Genomic DNA, 20,504 nt, shown 5'->3' with positions numbered 1-20,504 from the left:
TCCTCTGCACTATTGTCAGAGTTTATTGATTGGGTCCAAAGATTCTGCAACAAATGCAATACATATTTTTGTAGTACCAATAGTATGTCCGTGGAGTGTGTGGTAGAGAAATTGTAGAGGGTAAATCAGTCGTGTCGTGTTCAAACGCTAAGAAAGTCGTAATAATAGCTGTGATTCATATTTATCTACACGAGGAAACTCCCTAGATGTGGCTTCTGGGATAAAGCTAGGATAAAGGAAAAGAACCTGCTTGCCTGATGTGTTTGAAGTAGCATCATGAGAAGAGATTAACACTAATCGAGAAGAGATTACAAGATACTATGTAGAAATTACTGGTATACTCTCTACTTAGTATTTGCTTCGTGGGATGGAAACCTTGATAGATTAGAGGGTATTTATAGCATAGGCTAAACAATTTATTCCTAACAAATCATTTTCCTAAAATACATAAACAATGAGCTCAAACAATTATTGGGCTTGACCCTATTGGACTAGTGATGATAATTTAACACTCCCTCAGCACTAGTCCTCATTAACGGCACCCTGTTGAGATAACAGTGAAAGCTTTCATGCTTGTCAATATTCAGCCTTTTTGTAAACAAATTTGCCACTTGGTCATTTGTCTTGATCTGTTGCATCTCGATTTCTTCTTTTATGACTTTCTCTCTAATGAAATGGTAGTACACCTCCACATGCTTTGTTCTAGCGTGAAACACTGAATTTTCTACTAGGCGAATTGCAGTTTGGTTATCGCAATGAAGTGGTGAATAGTCAATTTTCTAGTGTCAATCGTAAATCAAGAGTTTCAGTTGTGTACTTTCATGAGCTGCTCCAGCCGCTATTCTATACTCTCTGCTTCTCTGGTTGACAATGATACACATTCTTCATATATATTAGATATGTGATCCTCGTCGGATTGACTGTTCAAGAAGTCGACAGGACTGGTAACATACGTGATCAGTAAAGGGACAAATTATCAAGTTAGACAAAATTTACATGATTAGAACTCTATAAGGGGGAAATTATAATAGAATGAAAATGAAGCTACAAAAAGGCTCATACAATCCCCCAGCAGTGAAGCGAGGATCTGGTGCAATTATGTTCTGTTGCATGGGAATGTCTTTATATCGTTTCAAACAGTTTCTGAAATGAGCAACCGTTCAAGTTCTTGTTTTTGTCTTTCCAAAACCTACAACAAATTCATGGCTTCCTCAAGATCAAATTGTGTGTGTACAAATGGTTGAATAATAAACTAAGAATTCTTGGTTCATGTAAATCACAGAGGGGAGCCCTATGATAATGAGAATAGACTAACAGTACTCTGGGTCAAATTTTAAGAACAAAAGAACGTAGTGCGGCTAAGATTCCAAAAGGTTAAAAAGATAAAAGAAAGATATGGACATAAACGAGCTTAATTTTTAAAAACAGATATTTTGGAAACAAAATTGTTACCAAACGGGGCTCTGTTTGTGCTGAAATTCAAATTTCCAATAAACTAAAACCCTCTAATTACAGGGTGACTGATGCCAATAAACCAGAGAAAAATAAACTCCATAGCTAATGCTAATCAACTGAAATTGGAGAAGCTTATAATCTCAAACAATATATTATGACATATATATGCTTTAATGTTTTCATTAAAAAAGAGTGGCAACAAAACATTGTTAGTATCTATTCATGCTCCCCAATGAGTTATGGAACTATCCAGTGAAAAAGCTTACCTGAAGATCTTTGACAATCCTGTCCTTTGCAGTCTCTTTCTCTTCACGAGCACGTTTGAGAAACCCAATGCACATTATTCCCTTGAAATTTGTAGGAAAAGCCAGAATCAATTATTCGAAACAGGATGTTGCAAAGAAGATGCAAGAATTATGCCATTTAGGGTTATCCATGCAAACAAGCATGCAATCACATATTTTATACACCGGAATTGAAGGGAAAACTTTGATATCAGATGATAAGGAATCACTACAAGGGAAGTACGAATCGGATTACCTTGTTGATCGAATATCTCGAGGCAAGAACACTTGTTTGAGATTCGAATCACTCCACAAGCATGATTGATCATGTTATGCTTGAATGATTCTAAACATGCCACCTAAACTACATAGAATTGCAAAGAAACTTAGCTATTGGCTAAAGGAAAGCACAAATGTTCTTTTTACTCCATTTTCCAAGTCACCGATGACTTTATATAGCCTCAAAATTAAAACCCTTAACCTTCCATAAGGTGTTCCAAGAGTTGTAACTTTCATATTTTATGACCATAATTAGCAATTATGTATACTTTATGACCATAATTAGCTACTATGTAAATAAGTCTTATTTGAAATTCTATCCAAGGAAAAAAAAAAGACCATGGTCCGCATGAGCCACCTTTCCTTCCACCTTGTGGTTCATTCAAGAGGTTTCAAGTCTCCAAGAAGTCTATTTCTTCTCCCCAGGAACATCAAGAGGGATTTAATTCCTTATTAATCGCAAACCATCAATTGGAAGGGGAGGTTGAGTTTGAGAATTTACTCGAACAGGCGCCTATGGAGATTTCTGAACCTCCTTTGAATCTTCCCTTATGGCTTTTGAGTGTTAAAGGGGTGAAGGGTTTGATTCCAGCCTATCCTTTGTCTTATACTCGTAAGAAAAGAGACCGATTCTTCATCCCAACCATGACTTGAGGAAGATTCTTTGCTTCTGATGTAATTGAAGAAAGTTGTACAAGGCTCTTAGTGCCCTTTGATCAGCAAGTCACCTTACCAGCTTTGATGACGTGGATTTGGATGTAGGATTAACAATAGGAGGTATTCACTGAACAAAGGACCCAAATCCTTTTCATTTTTCTTCTCCTTCACATGGTGGCGCCACTGATCCCGACTCCGATGTAAGCTTGAGAAGCGTGAAATCATTCATTTAGCCTGTGGATTTCAGCAAGGAGGGTGGCATGAAGATTGTTATTTTGAAGCTTTTTGACATATTATTTCTGGATTGTGACAAAAAGACTCCTCCTCCTATTCCACCCACCATGCAGGCCAAATTCGCTTCACTTATTGAAGCTTATGGTCTTGAGTTTCGTGAAATTCTTCCATTGGTTAATGAAGGAAGCCATGTCAGTGTTTAGCTTTGCCAAGCTCTGTTTTATCTTCTATGAGGTTTAGTGGTTTGGTTCTCTTTCAAGCTTTTCAGCCCAGTTTGGGTGCCAGATTAGTGTTTTCAGCTTTTGTTACAATGTCTGTTCTCTTGGTTCTCGGGTGATCGCGGTTTGCAAAGGTTCCTATGTGTTTTGTTGCCAGTTCCTATCTTGATTTGGTTTTAATTCTTCTTCCCTGATTTTTGTTTTGGGTTTTTCAAGGTTGGTTTGAGCCTCCAAGTCTTGCGAGCTAGTTCTTTCCAGCCTATTTTTTATTTGTTTCCAGCACATTGTATCTCCTTTTGTTCTTTTGTTTTTTATTTTTTGTTCCTTTTCACTCCTTTGTGGAATTTGTATCACTTGAGCAATAGTCTTTTTCAATCAATGAAAAAAAAATTCGTTGTGCTCTCTTGCTATTAATTCAACCATGAAAAGAATATGCATGTGCAGGGGAATATATCAAAGAAAGAAAAAATTTTAATATCCCATTCAAGCATCAATAATGTAGTTTTTCATTCAGGTTACCAAAACAATACAGATCATAGAACAAGAAAAGAGCAGAAACATATATAACCTAGGGGGGATTAAATTAGGAAACAAGGTATTGTTCACAAGGCTTACCGATACAACATAGACTGCACCACAAGCAAGGAGGAGATAACTTGCAGCATCTTGGAGAAGAATAAGCTCTCTCTTCTCAACAGAATACACAGGGAAAGCTCTCGTCATAACTGCAACACTGCACAAAGACAATTGCAACTTAAAACAAATTGAATGCCCACGATATGGGGAATCCATGCATTTCATGTATCTCTTCTCATGTGGAATCCAATCTTCTTGATCAATGTGAAACTCTTTTATATTTATAATCACGGTAAGTGTATATCTCTACTGCATGGAAAAATATCCTATTCTAATTAATTTAAACTAGTCTCAGCCTATCATCCTAAGGAAAGTTCATAGGAAAAAGTTGCAAATACTACTAAAACAAAACCATACAAGATTTGCAACATGCCCCGACCAGCCCAATACTCCAATACCTGCAATGCACAGACCCAACTGAACTAAATGATGCAGTAGGCAAGTCCTCAAAGGGAAAAAACTTAAGAAACCTTAGGAAGGAATAAGGCATCAAATGCATCTTTGAGCTTCAAGGAATACTTCCAAGGCCTTTTTCGCGACATCCCAGAAAATTTAGACAGGTAATAGTCTGCTACGAATGAATATATAATTCCACTCGGTACATTCTTTAACAGCGACATCCCAGAGAATGAAAGGGAGGGAAAATTTTACTACGATATAGGCATCAAATAAATAAATCCTTTTAAGTTTTAATGTTCATATTAACTATAATAGTCCAAGCCCACCAGATATTGTCTACGGCTTTCTCTCAAAGTGTCTGCTAGGGAGAGATTTTCATACTCTATAAAGAATGTTTCGTTCTCAGATATTGTCCTCTTTGGGCTTTCCCTTACAGGCTTCCCCTCAAGGTTTTTAAAACACGGGGAGAGATTTCCACACCCTTATAAAGAATGTTTCATTCTCCTCCCCAACCGATGTGGGATCTTACAATAACCATACGCAACAAATGAGAAAGAGGCAATGTCCACATAGTTAAATGGTTAGTTGAACAAAATGAGATTAATTTTCAACAAGGCAAGGTATACAACATCAAGAGATAATCCTGGAACACATCCATTTCTATTAAAATCAAAGCATACTGTAAATCTTAGCTTCAACCATCAAATTACTAGGAGCTATTTTGAATAATCATATTCCAAGACAAGCTACTATGGCTGGCTTTTCGCTCCAATTTTCGGGCCCAGACCACACCACTAAAACAGCCATACATTTATTGTACCTAAAAGCCGCAAACCAAAATCACTTCAGAAATTGAGAAGTTAGGGTTCAGACGCAAAAAACCTGCCAGTTCTTAAGAATAAACTCCCATCCGTCTCAGCAATAACCACGAAGAATGAGATCACAACTGCATAACAACGAAATATACCATCGAATATCTGCCAAAATTTCAAACAACCGCGTGATACAGCATTAGATTCAAAAAATTACTGAACAAACACACAACAGAAACAAAGAGATTACATCGGAGTTGTTCTTAAAAGGATCGAATCGCAGAGATGACATTGGAAACAATGCAGAGAATAGCAGTGAGAGTTGTTACAATACTGAAAAACCTGCAAGTTACGAGCAACGGATCCACCCTCCTACCAGGTCTGTTGGCCTGAGAAGACGCCGCCGCCGCTGCCGTCGCTCCCTCTCCTTCTCTTCCATTTTCTCAGGTTTCCTCAACTCCAAGAAATTTTCCTGAATCTATCTCCCACTCATATGAATATTCTTTCTCGTGATTCAGCTTACTAATTCCGTTTGATGAATCAATCGATGAACTTTTTCAGTTACGTGGGTTCATAGTTCATCGATTGGTACTATGGCGGGACTTGTTTCAGTTCACCAAACTTTCGCATCGATTTCGCCACGTGTCATGAATTCATTCGACATTTTAAAAATTAATTAAATTAAATTGCACCCGAAAATTGTATTTAAATGTTATTTAATACGGTTTAATTTTTGCTACCCACCGTTTTTAGGTTAAATTAATAATAAAAAAATGCCCCTCATATAATTTATTTTAAAAATTTTAAAAATTTTCAATAATTTCTTTAAATTTTTTAAAAATTTATGGATATTAATCCAATTTTTTAAAATTTAAGGATATTATTTAATCCGTGTATTTTTTAAACCTTTTTAAAAATTCGAATTCTTTTAAAATAAAGTATCCAATTTTTTTTTTAAAGTTTAAGAATATTATTGAAATTTGAATGTTTCAGATACAAAATATTTATTGATGCAAGAATCTAATGCAGGTGCTCGTTATCGTGCACTGACGGGTGTTGAGGTCAGTTATCTCCATGATCTGGCTGATGATGACCAATGTTACGTTGATGTTGTTATGCTTAACACTCTCTGATACTAAATTTAGTGCTTAATCGAAAAGGTATCGAGTTAAGGCTCTCCACCTGTAATTGATAGGTCCGTACTTAGTACTGCAACGGATATTCCACCAACGATATAAACAAGGCTCAACTCGACTAGCATCCGGATCAAGCATTAGTTGATCCAAACTTTTTTACTTAAACGGTTTTTATTATATTAATATGTCATTTATTCAGTTATTGAATATTTACCTCCATCGGCATATGACACTTCAATGTGTAGCATTAAATGGTTGGTATACATCTTCGAAACCGTGTATCTACCTAGTTGACAATTGTGTAGCCGTGAAAGTTAATTGTGAAAATTAAAGTTTTGGAGTTGCAAGTCAATGTGTTTGTACTATTAATTTAGTTGTATTTAAGAGGTAGCGTGTAGATATCTAATGTGACTCTCGATGTTTTTGACTAAGAGAGAGGTATTGCATATTTTATAATATGGTTATTTAAATAATTTTCTTTTAAAAATAAAATTTGTTAATATTCTCAGAGTAATCACTATCAAACATTCTAATCCAAAAAGGTTCGAGGGAAAGTGTCTTCCGAGGGAAAGTGTCTTCCTAACCTTGTAAGTGAGGATTCATAGAGTGTTTATATGACTTAATAATCCCGACCACCTAATCAAAACCATAAAGGTTGGATTGGGTTGGGTTTAATTCTTAAAAAATAAAAAAATTAATTTTGTTTGCCGTTGACATTTTTTTGGTCAACTAAAGTCAACTAATCCAACCAACAAATATTTTTAAATTTTATAATAACATTAAAAATAGGATAGATTGGGTCGGGTTAGAATACTGTTTTACAGTTGATTGCCCGAGGTAAAAAAAAAAAGTCAACCTGCAAATCGACCCAAAATTTTTAGCTTTCTAAAATTCAATCAACCTTACGCTCCCTTGGCCCGTAGGTCCTGACACAAGGTTAGAATTCTAGCTCTTCCAAGTGGTATCTCGTTTCGGGCCCCTCGGAACGGGGCCTTCTTTGCCCTCCACCTAAGCTCTGCAGGAAAGGCCCAAAGCCAATCCTAGAAGAACAGTGAATTCTTAGGGTCTTTTTGTCCAGGTGCTAGTTAGCATTTTCACAGACATGTCTATTTCACCGAGGCTCTCTGAGAGAGTGCCCAGATCATCATTACGCCTTTCGTTTCGTGCCGTTCGAAACTTACCCAACAAAAAATTTCACTACCTCAGGACTTTAATAGTTACGGCCACCGTTCACTGGAGCTTCGGTCACCAGCTCGAGTCGTATGAATACTTTTGATCAAAATCAAAACAGGTTTCTAATGTTTATAGAAACTTTGTTAAATTATTTTGAAAATTTTGAAAGAAAAAAAAATAAAAAAATAAAAGTATATCACTAGAAGATTCATGACAAAAAAAAAAATATATAAAAAAAAATAATGGAGAGAAAACCGAATTAAAGCAAGAGGGGAGCAGTTTTTCAATCTTTTCAAGCTCCTACTCGGAATTAATTTCAATTTGTTCATACTTTGAGAGTTAAATCCCAACTCCAATGGCGCCATAAATGCCAAAATCTGAATCCTCTTTCAAGATCCAAACACCGTCCGCCATGGAAATCGCCTCCTCCTCCTCAACCAAGGATCCCAAATCCATCCGCTCCCGTCGACGCCGCAACACCTGCATCGGAGTCTCCATCGCCACCGTCCTCCTCCTCATAGTTCTAATCGTCATTTTAGCCTTCACAGTCTTCAAAGCCAAACGCCCAATCACCACCATCAACTCCGTAGCCCTAGCCGACCTTGATTTGTCGCTCAACATAGCCAGATCCGCCGTCGGCCTCAACATCACACTAATCGTCGACGTCTCAATCACAAACCCTAACAAGGTCGGATTCAGCTATTCCAACAGCACCGCACTGCTCAATTACAGAGGCGAACTTATCGGCGAGGCGCCGATTCCGTCTGGCCGTATCAATGCGAACCAGAGCAAGCGGATGAACATCACGGTCACGATCATGGCGGATCGGCTTCTGAGGTCGTCGACAGTGTTGTCCGACGTCGTCGCCGGATCTATGCCGTTGAATACGTACACGAGAATTTCAGGTAAGGTAAGGATTTTGGGGATTTTCAAAATTCGAGTTGTTTCGAGTACGTCCTGTGATTTCACGATCGATATATCGGATAGGAAAATTGGAGATCAGCAGTGTAGTTATCATACGAAGATCTAATTGCTTAAGCGCTTTTAAATCGTAAATTATGAACAGATTTGTAGGTGGATTTAGAGCTGTTCTTCCACTGTTCTAATTGGTTTATTTGATTTTGTTACTATTTTTGAAGCGTTCTTCCCTCTTTGAATTGTTTAATCTTTCATTGTTCATCAGTTCATCAGTTTTAGTGGGATACTTGTAAGGATTCGAATAAGATAATCTTAAATTAAAAATTTTATGGATTAATTTTATAATTTAATTAGAATTTAATAATTTTACATCAAAGGTGTGGGAGGGAAGGTTGAAGATGGTTGATTGTTGAATTCTAATTTTTTTTAATTTAAAAAAAAAAGTGTTGTGGGTCCCACGTCATTCGTGTTCGATTATCCTTGTCTTAATTTTAATTATGTCGATTTGAATTCCGTTGATTATATGCCTTTGTTATGTATTGACATATATTTTGTACGTGTAATCTAAAAACTATAGGTCGATATTACATTTGTACTCAAACACTTAAGTTTTTGAAAAAAAAAAAAACCATTTGTACTCGTACACGTTCTTCCTAGAAGAAAAATTTTCATTGAGGGCGCTGGACAAAGAATATACGAGATATGTTTTCCTATCAAACAAAAAACAAGACAGAGGATATGTCTCCCTCCTAAACAAAAAAGAAAAAGGAAGAACACATCACCGAGAAACATCAGGTCAAAGCCATGATTGAGGTTGAAGTTGGGGTTTGCCAAGAAACATTAAGTCGAAGCGATGACTGAGGTCGAAGTCGGGGCTCACCAAGAGACATCAGGTCGAAGTGATGATTTAGAATTAGCATTAGCAACAATCTTCGGTTCTATTCAAAAGACAATTCTAGGAAGTCAAAGGAGTTGACTAGGGCGGGCTCACTATTCACAACCCTAACTTTTCAATCAATTCAATGCAACAGTTATCGAAAACAAGGTGAATCGAAGCCCTCGGTTAAGCCACAGAAGTCAACAAATGATGAAAAATTCAAGCACGAGAGGCGCTTTCACAAGTTATTACAATCTTTTTAGTGAAATAGAGAACCTAGGTCAAATATAATAATTGTTACGAGCACTATTAGTCTTTGTGTGCTGATATCTATTATTGTCACCTTTATTTCAAGTCCAAATCATCATCTATAGAGTCCACGTTATGATTATTACACATAAAAAAGAAAACACGTGACTTGGGCTATGCCCAATTCCTCACCTTGGCCTCGACATGCAGTCGAAGCTAAGGCTCTCTAAGGGGGCATTCATCTAGCACGTTGTTCTCATGGAGGAGAGCCTAGGTCAAATATAATGATTAAGCTCGAGACATAAAGAAAGGATCAAAACTCAAAAGAAACAAAGAAGTAGCAAACAATATTTGCTAGCGGTGAAGTTGAGCTGTTACAAATGGTATCAGAGTAAGTCAACGAACGGTGTGAGACACTAGTCGGAGTAGGGCTAAACCCTCACCATAGTAGACACATTCTAAAATCGTGAGGTTTATGTCGATATGTAATGAGCCAAAGCGGACAACATCTACTAGCGGTGAGGTTGGGCTGTTGCAAATGGTATAAGAGCTAGACACTAAATGGTGTGCTATTGAGGACACTGAGCTCCCAAGGGAGGTGGATTGTGAGATCTCATATCAGTTGGAGAGGAGAACAAAACATTCCTTACAAGGGTATGGAAACCTCTCCCTAGTAGACACGTTTTTAAACTGTGAAGCTATCGACGATACGTAACATGACAAAATGAACAATATCTGCTAACGATGGGCCGAGAGTAACCCTATGATTGGCCTCATAACATGTCCTTAACCAATACTAAAATTTTGGACATTTAAAAAAAAAAAAAAAAAACCTTTTCTCTTTTCTCTTTTATTTTTAAAACAAGGAACAATTAAAAAAATTCTAATTCTTTCCTTTTTCTCAATATTATTACTTTAAAATTTTAAAATTGACTGAAATTTTTGTTTAAAATTTTTAAAATGCTTCAGAATAAGATGCTTCGAAATAAGATATTTAAGAATAAAAAGCCGAAAAAACGTGAAAATGTTATTAAAATTTCATATAAATAAATAATGTTTATATTTAGTTCTATTATTATTAATTATTTTATTTCTATTAAGTCAAATTATTAAATAATTTTAAAAAATTAAATTTTAATTTGTGAAATATATATCTTTAAATTTTAGATTTTTTAAAAAATTTATTTAGTTATCGATATAATAATATCTCTGATTTTAATAAAATTATATAAATTTTTATTATAAATAATTAGTATAATAATAAAAAATTTAATTATACCAATAGAATAAATTATTTAAAATCATATAATTATGATAAATTATTCCTAAGATAGTAAAAAGGAATTTATACAGCATGAATAAAATAATTACAATATAACATTTCACCAACTTTAATTAATTATAGTTCATTATTATTAATTATAAATTTAATTTGAATCAATTAATTATATTTTAAAAATTAATTTCAGTTAACTAATACTAGTTAGCTAATTAATTAAATAAGTAATTTCGAAAAATTGATTAAATATAAGATTTATTCTAATTAAATATTAATTTATATTAATCATATTAAACCAATATCAATTAATTAATTAATTAAGTATATTCAAAATAAAAGTATAAATAAACATGAGTATAAACGTTGCTTGTGAATACATTATTCTCGTGGGCATCTCCCTTTGAAAATAAATAACGTCCACAAAAAAAAATTAGATTCTAATTCATTCCTCTATCGAGCTTAGACTACGTGTTCTATTTACGCGACTGAAAATTAAATTAAAAGTTAATTGATTAAATTTATTTTAATAATTTTATTTAATAAAAATAAACTAATTAATAATAATTAATTAATATAATAAAATTATTGAAAGTAACTTTGGAAGTATTTATTATATTTCTAATTTATTCTGATATATCTTAAATAAAACCGTTGTTTAGTATTAAAAAAATAATAGTTTATGTCTCGGAAGAAAGTAACAATAAAAAAAACGAACAATGCTTCACTTACCATTATTAAATTTTGTTCTTTCGTAAATCTGTGTCAAATATTATTTTAGTCTTTATTTTTTAAAATTGATTTTATATTCTCGGAATTGATTCGAGAAAATGAAATTGCAATAAATTTTAAAATAATTTTATTATTATTTTTTTAAAAATTCTATCAACTCTCTTTGTTTATAAATTTTGTCTAACTTATTTAAATGGTATTTTTTAAAAAATAATTATTGTTATTTAACCAATTTCAATTAATAAAAATAGTTAAAATATTTGTATACTTTCAAAAAAAAAAAAAAAAAAAAAAAAATCTAAACATTACTTTTAAACTTAAAAAAATTAATAATATTCTTTTTTTCGATAAAAAATACTTTTAAACTTTCAAATTTAAAAAATCATTTATTAAAAAACACTTTTGAGTTGTTTAAAAGTTTTATTAATACCGTTAAACATTTTAAAAAAATTTAAATTTTTTTAATTTTTTTAAAAAAATTAAAAAATATCATTACCACCAGTAACATGTTTAAAAATATTCATGAATTTTCAAAAGTAATATTAAAAAAATTCAAAGATAATTTATAAGGGGTTGAGAGACGTTTCCGTCTATATTGTTGACGGTAGAAACCTTTTTACTTTTTTTTTTATATAAAGGTGGTGTCGGTGCTTATATATTTTTTTAAATAAAGTACGAAGGGTATTTTTTTAATTTTTTTTTAAATCGAAGAATATGGATAATTTTTTTTAAGTGTATAAGGATATTTGTAAAATAAAATATTAACGGAATAAAGTTTAAAAGTATTTTAGCAAAATTTAATGAAGAAAAAAAAATCATAAAATGATATTTTGATTACACTTTTAATGGAGATCGCAATTAAAAATAATAAAAAATAATAAAAAATTTCCCTCCATAACGAAATTGGTTGTTTCAGAGCAAAAATTCATTTTCCAAAGCTCATGCAAATCTTCGCCTGTGTCAGAGGAATGTCGAATCTTGCCGTCGTTTTCGTTCTACGGACCGAGCGCTGTTGTTATTCGGTGAAAGATTCGACTTCAACGTCCAGCAATGGGGAAGTGTGGAGCGCTATATTTGGCGCGCGGTTGGTTTACTTGCAGTGCAAATTGCCATTGACAGAGCTGTTTCCGAGTTCTTGATCCACTTCCAGTTGAATTTGACTTTCCTTTATGCAGATTAGCATCTGGTCCTAATTCAGAGCTCGAAAGGTTATCTTCTTCGGTTTTTCGGTTTTGAGTGTTTTATCCTGATTAGTGTCGTTCGCAGATGGTGATTTGTTGTGGCTTCTGTGGTGGTGTTTTGTTTTAATTATTATTGTTTTCTCTATCGGTTTGATGAATCTCTATCGTCGGTATTCATAGCATGAATGTTTACAAGAAATTTGTGTCGCTGTTAGCATTTCTTTTTCGGCATCCTATTTCTGAATTTAGATTCAACTTGTGTTGTTTTGTTTTACTAAACAATGATTTTTGTTCGTGATGCTACTTTCCAATTGGTTTTACCGTTCAAATTCCTCTTGTTTTACGTCTGGTTTTTAATAATTCCTCTAATTGTTTGGAGGCTGTTGTTTATGCTTAAAGTTGTAGTTTAAAGTGCGTCTTGTGATCAGGAAAACTGAGAAACAAATTACCCGAACTCTACTTTTTGATTTAGCTTGGGTTTGAGTTTTCGCAGTGAGATTTGTTCCTGATTTGAATTTCGGGTTGGAAGGGAACCCGTTGTTCCATCTAAGAACAGCTTCAGATTTTGAATTTTGTTTGATGTAATTGCGGTGGATTTCATCTTCTTGAGACTGAAAATCAGCAAATTGGGTGACAAACTAATCAGTTTGACTAGGAAAATATGGAAAGATTCCTGTCAGCATTCGTCTCAGAAGCTCAGGCGGGAGGGCAGTCACTGCTCGTTAATATAAAGATTGCCGTGTTACCCATAGCCAAAGTTTTCACCATGTGCTTTCTGGGTTTTATTTTGGCATCTAAATATGTCAACATCTTGCCTGCGAGTGGAAGGAGACTTTTGAATAGGGTATGCCACTTAACTCCATCTAATTCGTACACTCGAACAAACTCAGTAATGTTTTCCAGATACTCAGCTTCTGATAAGAAGTTTTGAACAGATCATTTAGTTTTGATGATTAGTATTATAGGCCCCCAATGCACTCATTGTTAGGAATCACGGATCTCCAAAATGGTATGATATTGTTCACTTTGAGTATAAGCTCTCATGGTTTTGCATTAGGTTTCCCCAAAAGGCCTTATATCAATGGAGATGTATTCCTTACTTATAAACCCATGATCATTCCCTAAATTAGCCAATGTGGGACTCCCTCTCGACAATCCTCAACACTCACGTGCACATTTTATTGCACCTCTTTAAGTGTTTAAATGGACTCCGAATGATTGTTTCTGCTTCTTGTGCTGCAGTTGGTCTTTTCGCTTTTGCTTCCATGTTTAATATTCTCCCAGCTTGGGCAAAGTATTACCATGGAGAAAATTTTTCAATGGTGGGAGCCAAATACACGTCTTTACATTTTCCTGTTTTGATTTAAATCTTGTAAACTGATAGCATCTAATTTCATTTGTGGCCTTCTGTAGGTGGTTTATTCCTGCAAACATTGTGCTGACTGCCATATCGGGTTCACTAATTGGATTAATTGTTGCATCAATTGTTCGTCCTCCATACCCCTTCTTCAAGTTCACGATTGTACAAATTGGGATCGGTAAACCACTTGATCTTGCTATAGTAACTTTGAGTTTATGTATTTGTATGACATGAGTTGTTTCCTTTTTCTGTCACTTAGATGCTGGTTATTTCAGATATCTGTTAGTGGTCATTAGTTTGTAACCAACTGCCAAAGGGCTGTCAGTTTGGAATTGGAAAACTAGAATAATGTTTGTCTGCTTCTGAATCGTGCATCAATTATGGTATCCGAGTGTGGACCTACTACTTGTGCACTGATTAAATGACACTGAGGTTTGTGCTGCATGAGACACAAATCAATCATGTTGGCCAGATATTTTGGTAGATGTTTTCAATCCACAGTTGCAGAAAAATAAGCTAGGAGTTGTTCAAATGACTATAAGTTATCAAGAACTTAAACTTAATGGATCAAGGAACGAAACTGAGGATTCCAAAATTGCTAATTTGATCAAGGTAGTTCTAGTCCAATAGGGAATTTCCATGAATGAGCCTTGTATGATAGATTCTAGCACAGACTATCCACCTGATAGATGTTCCTTACCTACCTAAAACCAAGTTGAGTTTATTTCTTAAGGGGGGAGGAAATATTATAAGTTTGAATGATGTACTGCGTGTGAAAGTGTTTTTATTTATTTTATTTTTTTTTAATTCATGGATTTTTATTTTTTATAATCTGGTATTGGGGGCTCCACCCCACTAGTCTGGGGTACCCTCTTCTGCTCCAAGGCCTGGAATCAGCTTGTTTTTGTAAGTCTTAGCTGACTTTGTTTGAAGTTTGTTAATATCCATTAGTTTGTAACTAACTGCCTGCCAAAGGAAGTATACTACTTGTATAAATCATGCCATTAATATAATAGAGAGAATCTGATTGAATTGGAACAGTGCATATAGAATCAGTTTTAAGTAGTAATATTCAATAAACACTTCCTGTTCTGTTGAATGAATTGAATATCCTTTACCTCGTGTCTTAGTTCATCCTTCTTTTCTTTGTAAAAAAATGAATAACGGATCAAACAAACCATAGCCTTCCTGTACTTTATAATACCGTACTGTTCCTGTAGCTGACATATAGGCTGTGGAAATTGTTTACTTGAACCTCCTGGTTTGATTTTCTCATATGAATGTTCTATGTTTTCATCCTTGTAAACATTCTATGCTTTGATGTTGGTATTCAGGGAACATTGGGAATGTGCCGCTCGTTATTATTGCAGCCCTCTGTAGAGACGAATCCAACCCTTTTGGTGATTCAGAGAAGTGTAGTACTTATGGGATTGCTTATATTTCATTTGGCCAGTGGGTGGGTTTTTCAGCACTTTTGACCTAACTCATTGGGACCTGTGCATTTATCTAAGTTGGATATTGTTTTCTTTTGAATTTTAATAAGTTTTCATCATAAATCACTCTAAATATCAAGTAGTCCATCCATGACTTAGCTTATCTTCATCCCTAAGTAACGATTTATATATATATATATTTTGGGCACTATGGCTCAAAACGAACAATATACGTTTAATGAAAAAGAAAGAGAGTGGAATGAAGTATTTGATAGATAAGACCATTGTTCTAATTGGTGTTCACTATCAAATTCCTTATTTACTTACACTCCCTTTGCAATTAACTCAAGATGGGGTGCCTTTTGCAACTCCTTTCAGGAGACCTACACTGTTGTTAGTAACTTTTCAACTTATAATAGCTCTGTTTTTTGGCCAAAAAAAGAATAAAAAACGATTGTTCCTAACTAACAAACTTAGCTAAGTTTACTTAATGTAAATACTAAATAATACCCACACAATTATTTTTTAATGTCAAGGTTGGTGCAATTATCATCTATACATATGTGTATGCAATGTTGACACCTCCCCCTGGGCGTACATTTGACATTAAAGATGAAAGTATTCCAGTTAAGAACCTGCAAAAGGATCATACACCTGTGCTTGTTCCCTTGCTTCTTCAGGAGATACCTTCTACATATTCAGATCCTTCTAAGAAGGAAGAGGTGAGAGACTTTATTTTGATTTGTTGTTAGTATTGCCTTAATCAATCAAATGGATTCATGGTGAGGTTCATTTTTATTAATCAACGTATAATAGGATGTTTTACACTTTTAGGAATTTAATACTTTAACTAATGTCAAAGTTACAATTTCTTTTTATACTAGTATGACATTGAATTTGAATTGTGGAAGAAAGTGCTATCATCTTCAATTTTGAGCAGATTCTCTGTTCTTAGGTTATTCATTAGTTAATTTATGCTGCCTTAGTTATGGTTTTATGGAAACAAATCAACCCATATTTATGAAAACTATTATGATGTTAAATTGTCAGGAGTATTTTGGATCAGTTAAAATCATTATTTCTAAAATAATGGAGATTGAGATGACTATTTACTTTTTGGGTTTTGTTAGGTCAGGGTAAATGACTTCTTATCCATTCTAAAGTTACTTTAGAAAGAAAATACAATTTGAAGTTGCCTGTCATAACTGTCCTCTGTATGCAGACTAAAGGATTCCTTATGTATTGGTTTGAGAAATTGAAGCTCAAGCTATTTTTCCAGCCTCCTATCGTTGCTTCGGTTAGTATAGATCTATTATTTTAATGAATTGTAGTCTATCACTAAGGGTTTTATGAAACATGCCATGTTTAGTGAATACTAGATAAATTTCACTGGAGCATCATTTTCATCCTCTTTCGAAATTGTGAACTGAGATCATGTACTCGAGAAAATTGAATTCGGATATGCTCTCTTGTAAAGGGAAATTTTGTGAAGGGAAAAAAAGAATAAAGATAAACATGTGAAGATGATTTATTCTTTTGGTGTTTTTATTCAATTGATGAAGTTTCTGAGCTTCCAAATTCAGATATCTTTCCACATTCTTTTGTTACTGTTCTTGATTGATTATGCCATCTGTTGCAGGTTTTAGCCATGGTTATGGGTGTAATACCATTCTTTAGGCGGTTGATCTTTACTCCTGATTCTCCACTATTCTTCTTCACTGATAGCTGCAAAATTCTCGGGTAAACCTGGAAAATTCTGAACAGTAATGTTGCTGATTTTTATTATTTGCCGGTTTTCCTCGTCTTTACTAGGGCCTTATTATTTTGTATTATTCTTTTTTCTTTGCTCATCGATGAGCTCGCACTGAGGTTCTTTTCTTGGGGGTGTTTCTTTTAGTCTACTCATATTTCTATATTCCTAAATATTTGATCTTAAGGTTTTCCGTTTGGGTTTCTGTTCTCAAGTCAAGAGCTGAAATACCTAAAGTTTGTGATGATCATGTCCAAGATTCAAATTAACCATTAACACAGGGCTCCATGAATCTCTTTGGCTTTAGTTTCCTTACCCTTTCATTGAGGATGTCAATGTAGTTCCAAATCAGGTCAAAGTGGAGAAGGTTTTTGGTTTTCACAAGAAAAACCATGTGGGTTTACGAAGTGGATAATATCATGCCTTTGTGAAAATGTCGAGAGGCCTATTGTTCTAATACCTCCTCCAGCCTCATCGCATTTCCTTCTTGTTATGGTGTGGTTTTAGTTACAAGCCCTTCCTTGGTGCTCTGAAATTAAATTTCTTGCAGTTATTGGGAAAAAAAACGAAGTCTTCATGGTGACACTTGAAAAAAATACGTGGAGCAGCTTGTATCAGATTTCAAAATCTGGAAATATGAGATCCTTCTTTCTTTTGTTGGACTTGGGATCTGCATTTTGGTTTTGTGACTATTATAATAGGGACTATGAGTTCATTTCCTACTCTCCAGTATTTGCTTTGCTTTGGAAATTAAGGTGTGGTAACCATATCTTCTTCCAGGCAGAAAAGATTAGGAATTGTTGGGGGCTCTTTTGTTGAGGTGTTGAATATCTAAACAAAGGTACAATGGATAGGAGAGTTCTGCCGTATTTGTGCCTCGTAGTTAGTATTTGTCATCTACGCCTTTGATGTATTTTTTTTTTCTTTTTCCTTTTAATACTCCTTCTGTTAGGCTACTAGTGTTGGCCTGTCAAGAGACTCTTGGGAGTTGCATGGGATAATAGTACTATTACCACCAATAGGAAACACTTTCATCGTTAGGGACTGGGTTACATGTTTGACATGCCGCTAGCTATTTAGGAGACGAGGCTAGATTGTTGTTTAATAAAAGGATCATTTGTGTGTATGCATGTCAAGTTTTAGGCCAATGGGAGATCCCAACATGTCTAGCTTTCTGTGACTTTCATGATGCATGGGTGAAGATTGGAACTTTGCTAATAGTTATTGCAATTTGGTTACCGCATCATATGTAGGTGATTATTGTGGCTTTTCCTTTTTTTTGGAAGGAGCCTACAAGAATAAATTGAAGGTTTTGACTGTCTAGAGCCTGATAAGAGATTGAAGTTTGTTTCCTTGCAGGAGAAGAATTTTTAGTTCAAATTGTGGCACTGTACTAACGTTGCATCCACAAAAGTAAAAGTGCATTAGTGATAGAGCAGAGTTCATATCTGTTCCACCTTAAGACCTGTCTCCAATCAGGTCGCTCTCCGTGCCTTTAACGTCATTTTTAGATGTTGTACTTGAATAAGTTTTAGAACAACATTGAACTGTGTAACTAAATAGGAGAATATAAAGATCATTATACATGCAGTTAGATTAGAAAATTTCTAGTACTACCAGATTACCATAGTCACCTTTTTAAAAGGATATTGACTTGAAACAATAAATTGAAGGACTATCCATGCTCATGTAGTACCTGACAAATTTTCTAAGTTAGATTCTGTAAGCATAAATTAATCAATTGTGCATACTTTTTTTTAGTAAGCTCAGCAATTTAGAGTTTGTTTTTTCATGTTCTTCTAGCCTAGCTACCTCTTAACCCACATTACATACTTTCTAATGTGGCGGAGAAGAACGCAAGCAAAGCAGGAGCTCAGACATTGTTATATTCCATCCCGAGAAAGGAGGCAGACTGGTAAGAAGTCCCTAAGTAGCAAAAATCAGGTTTAGATGTAGGATGTTGAATACAAGGAATGAACGCTCCAATCCCAATCAACAACCGGGGGCGGCTCAAGAGGCACTGCCAGAGGCGCCAACACTGGCGGAAGTTCTGCACTGCAATCCCCATCCCCTGAGACACTTTTCAGAAAAATTCACACGTTAGTCATGCAGCAACTACGTTCAGAGTGTAAAAGAGAAAGATTGGAGTTCGTAGGTATTGTCCGTGTTTGGCACAGGGTGGGTGAGACCAAAAGAAAGAAAGGATGGGCTCCAAAAGGATAAGTTGCATTGGAATTGTGCATACTTCTTTTAGTAAGCTAAGCAATTTATGTCAGTAATTAGTGTTAGTATATGGGGCAAATAATGCAATCTTCTAAAATAGTGTGTTTTAAACTCTAGGTAGGTAGGATGTTCAAGATGGATATGAACTTGTTATGTTTAAGTTAGGTTATGGATGATATAATTTTGGAAAACTAGAACATGTGGAATCTTAATGCGCATATAACTACAAAATTTTCAATACCAATACAATCTAACCGTGTTTGTGATTGTCAGGGGGGCTATGATTCCATGCATCCTGTTGGCATTGGGAGGAAACCTTGTTGAAGGTTAGCCAGTCCAATGACGATAACTCTCAGTTATATTAATAGGTTACACGTTCCTACTTTGGTAGAGATCAACCCAGAAATCTTTGGATTTCAAAACAGAATTTTAATACCTGCAATTTGCTTGCAGGTCCTGGAAACTCGAAACTCGGGCTTCGGACTACCGTTGCTATTATTTTTGCAAGGTTGTTTTTGGTACCTCCTACTGGACTTGGCATTGTTATGTTGGCTGATAAGCTTGGTTTTCTTCCTCCTGATGATAAAATGTTCCGATTCGTTCTTCTTCTTCAGCATTCGATGCCGACATCTATCCTCTCGAGTAAGTTCCGATCTTGCTAAACGCTTTGGATTCAATCTTGCTAAACCAAGAAGGATAGTCAATGATGTTAAGTTTAACATGTCTGAATTCGTGAAACAAATTCTTTTGTGCAGGCACCGTGGCTACTTTGAGGGGTTGCGGGAGAGAATCCGCTGCTATTCTTTTCTGGGTTCATATATTTGCTATCATCTCAATGGCTGGATGGTTGGTCCTCTATCTCAGGATACTCTTCTAATGAAATTGTATGATAGCTAGCGAAACGATATCGTAGACTATAAAGAGCGTTTTTTGAATGTCCTATTAAAAGTATGCTACTTTTGATAGTGTTTTTATATAGCTATAATTAATACTAAAATAGAATGAAGATATAGATTACGTATATTACTATGAAAACATGTTATAACATTTTTTATTAACGCTACCGTATGTTTATAACATATATAGATAGCAATTTTTCAGTGCTATAATATAGTATTATGGTTTTAATCGTGTACTATAATAAAGTTATTTAATTATTATTATTTATAATAATAGATTTTAATAAAATTGACTTTAGTATTATGGTTTTAATCGTGTACTA

General features: G+C 34.6%; 2 protein-coding genes and 1 pseudogene across 7 annotated transcripts; 2 read left to right on the top strand and 1 right to left on the bottom strand.

Annotated features, from left to right (window-relative positions):
* Positions 1 to 260: 260 nt before the first annotated feature.
* LOC147786591 (uncharacterized) lies at positions 261 to 6,376 on the bottom strand (annotated as a pseudogene). The gene is made up of 7 exons (XR_015414526.1): positions 6,325 to 6,376; positions 5,225 to 5,416; positions 5,045 to 5,139; positions 4,121 to 4,161; positions 3,743 to 3,860; positions 1,722 to 1,802; positions 261 to 1,189 (listed from the first exon to the last, which is right to left on the bottom strand). The product of XR_015414526.1 is annotated as an uncharacterized LOC147786591 (transcript).
* A 1,160-nt stretch (positions 6,377 to 7,536) lies between these two features.
* LOC111781758 (uncharacterized) lies at positions 7,537 to 8,421 on the top strand. Its single transcript, XM_023662450.2, has one exon. It carries the CDS (start codon positions 7,651 to 7,653, stop codon positions 8,311 to 8,313), a length of 663 nt encoding a protein of 220 aa, XP_023518218.1. The 5' UTR covers positions 7,537 to 7,650; the 3' UTR covers positions 8,314 to 8,421.
* A 3,805-nt stretch (positions 8,422 to 12,226) lies between these two features.
* On the top strand, positions 12,227 to 20,227 carry LOC111780926 (protein PIN-LIKES 6). Of its 5 annotated transcripts, none has more exons than XM_023661284.2 (11): positions 12,228 to 12,543; positions 13,163 to 13,360; positions 13,759 to 13,838; positions 13,930 to 14,054; positions 15,211 to 15,332; positions 15,846 to 16,031; positions 16,532 to 16,606; positions 16,949 to 17,049; positions 19,556 to 19,608; positions 19,736 to 19,924; positions 20,038 to 20,227. In XM_023661284.2, exons 2-11 carry the CDS (start codon positions 13,178 to 13,180, stop codon positions 20,157 to 20,159), a joined length of 1,236 nt encoding a protein of 411 aa, XP_023517052.2. In that variant the 5' UTR covers positions 12,228 to 12,543; positions 13,163 to 13,177; the 3' UTR covers positions 20,160 to 20,227. The 5 variants fall into 5 exon arrangements, with proteins under 5 accessions (XP_023517054.2, XP_023517052.2, XP_023517050.2 ...); XM_023661282.2 differs by having other exon boundaries at positions 12,229 to 12,543; positions 13,010 to 13,360; XM_023661283.2 differs by having other exon boundaries at positions 12,229 to 12,543; positions 12,945 to 13,360.
* The last annotated feature ends 277 nt before the right edge of the window (positions 20,228 to 20,504 follow it).

This window comes from Cucurbita pepo, chromosome 19 (assembly GCF_057944985.1).
Source record: "Cucurbita pepo subsp. pepo isolate OVF chromosome 19, ASM5794498v1, whole genome shotgun sequence".
NCBI classification, from domain to species: Eukaryota; Viridiplantae; Streptophyta; class Magnoliopsida; order Cucurbitales; family Cucurbitaceae; genus Cucurbita; species Cucurbita pepo.
Note: the sequence above shows the minus strand (reverse complement) of the source record. Positions and strands in the feature narration are given on the sequence as shown.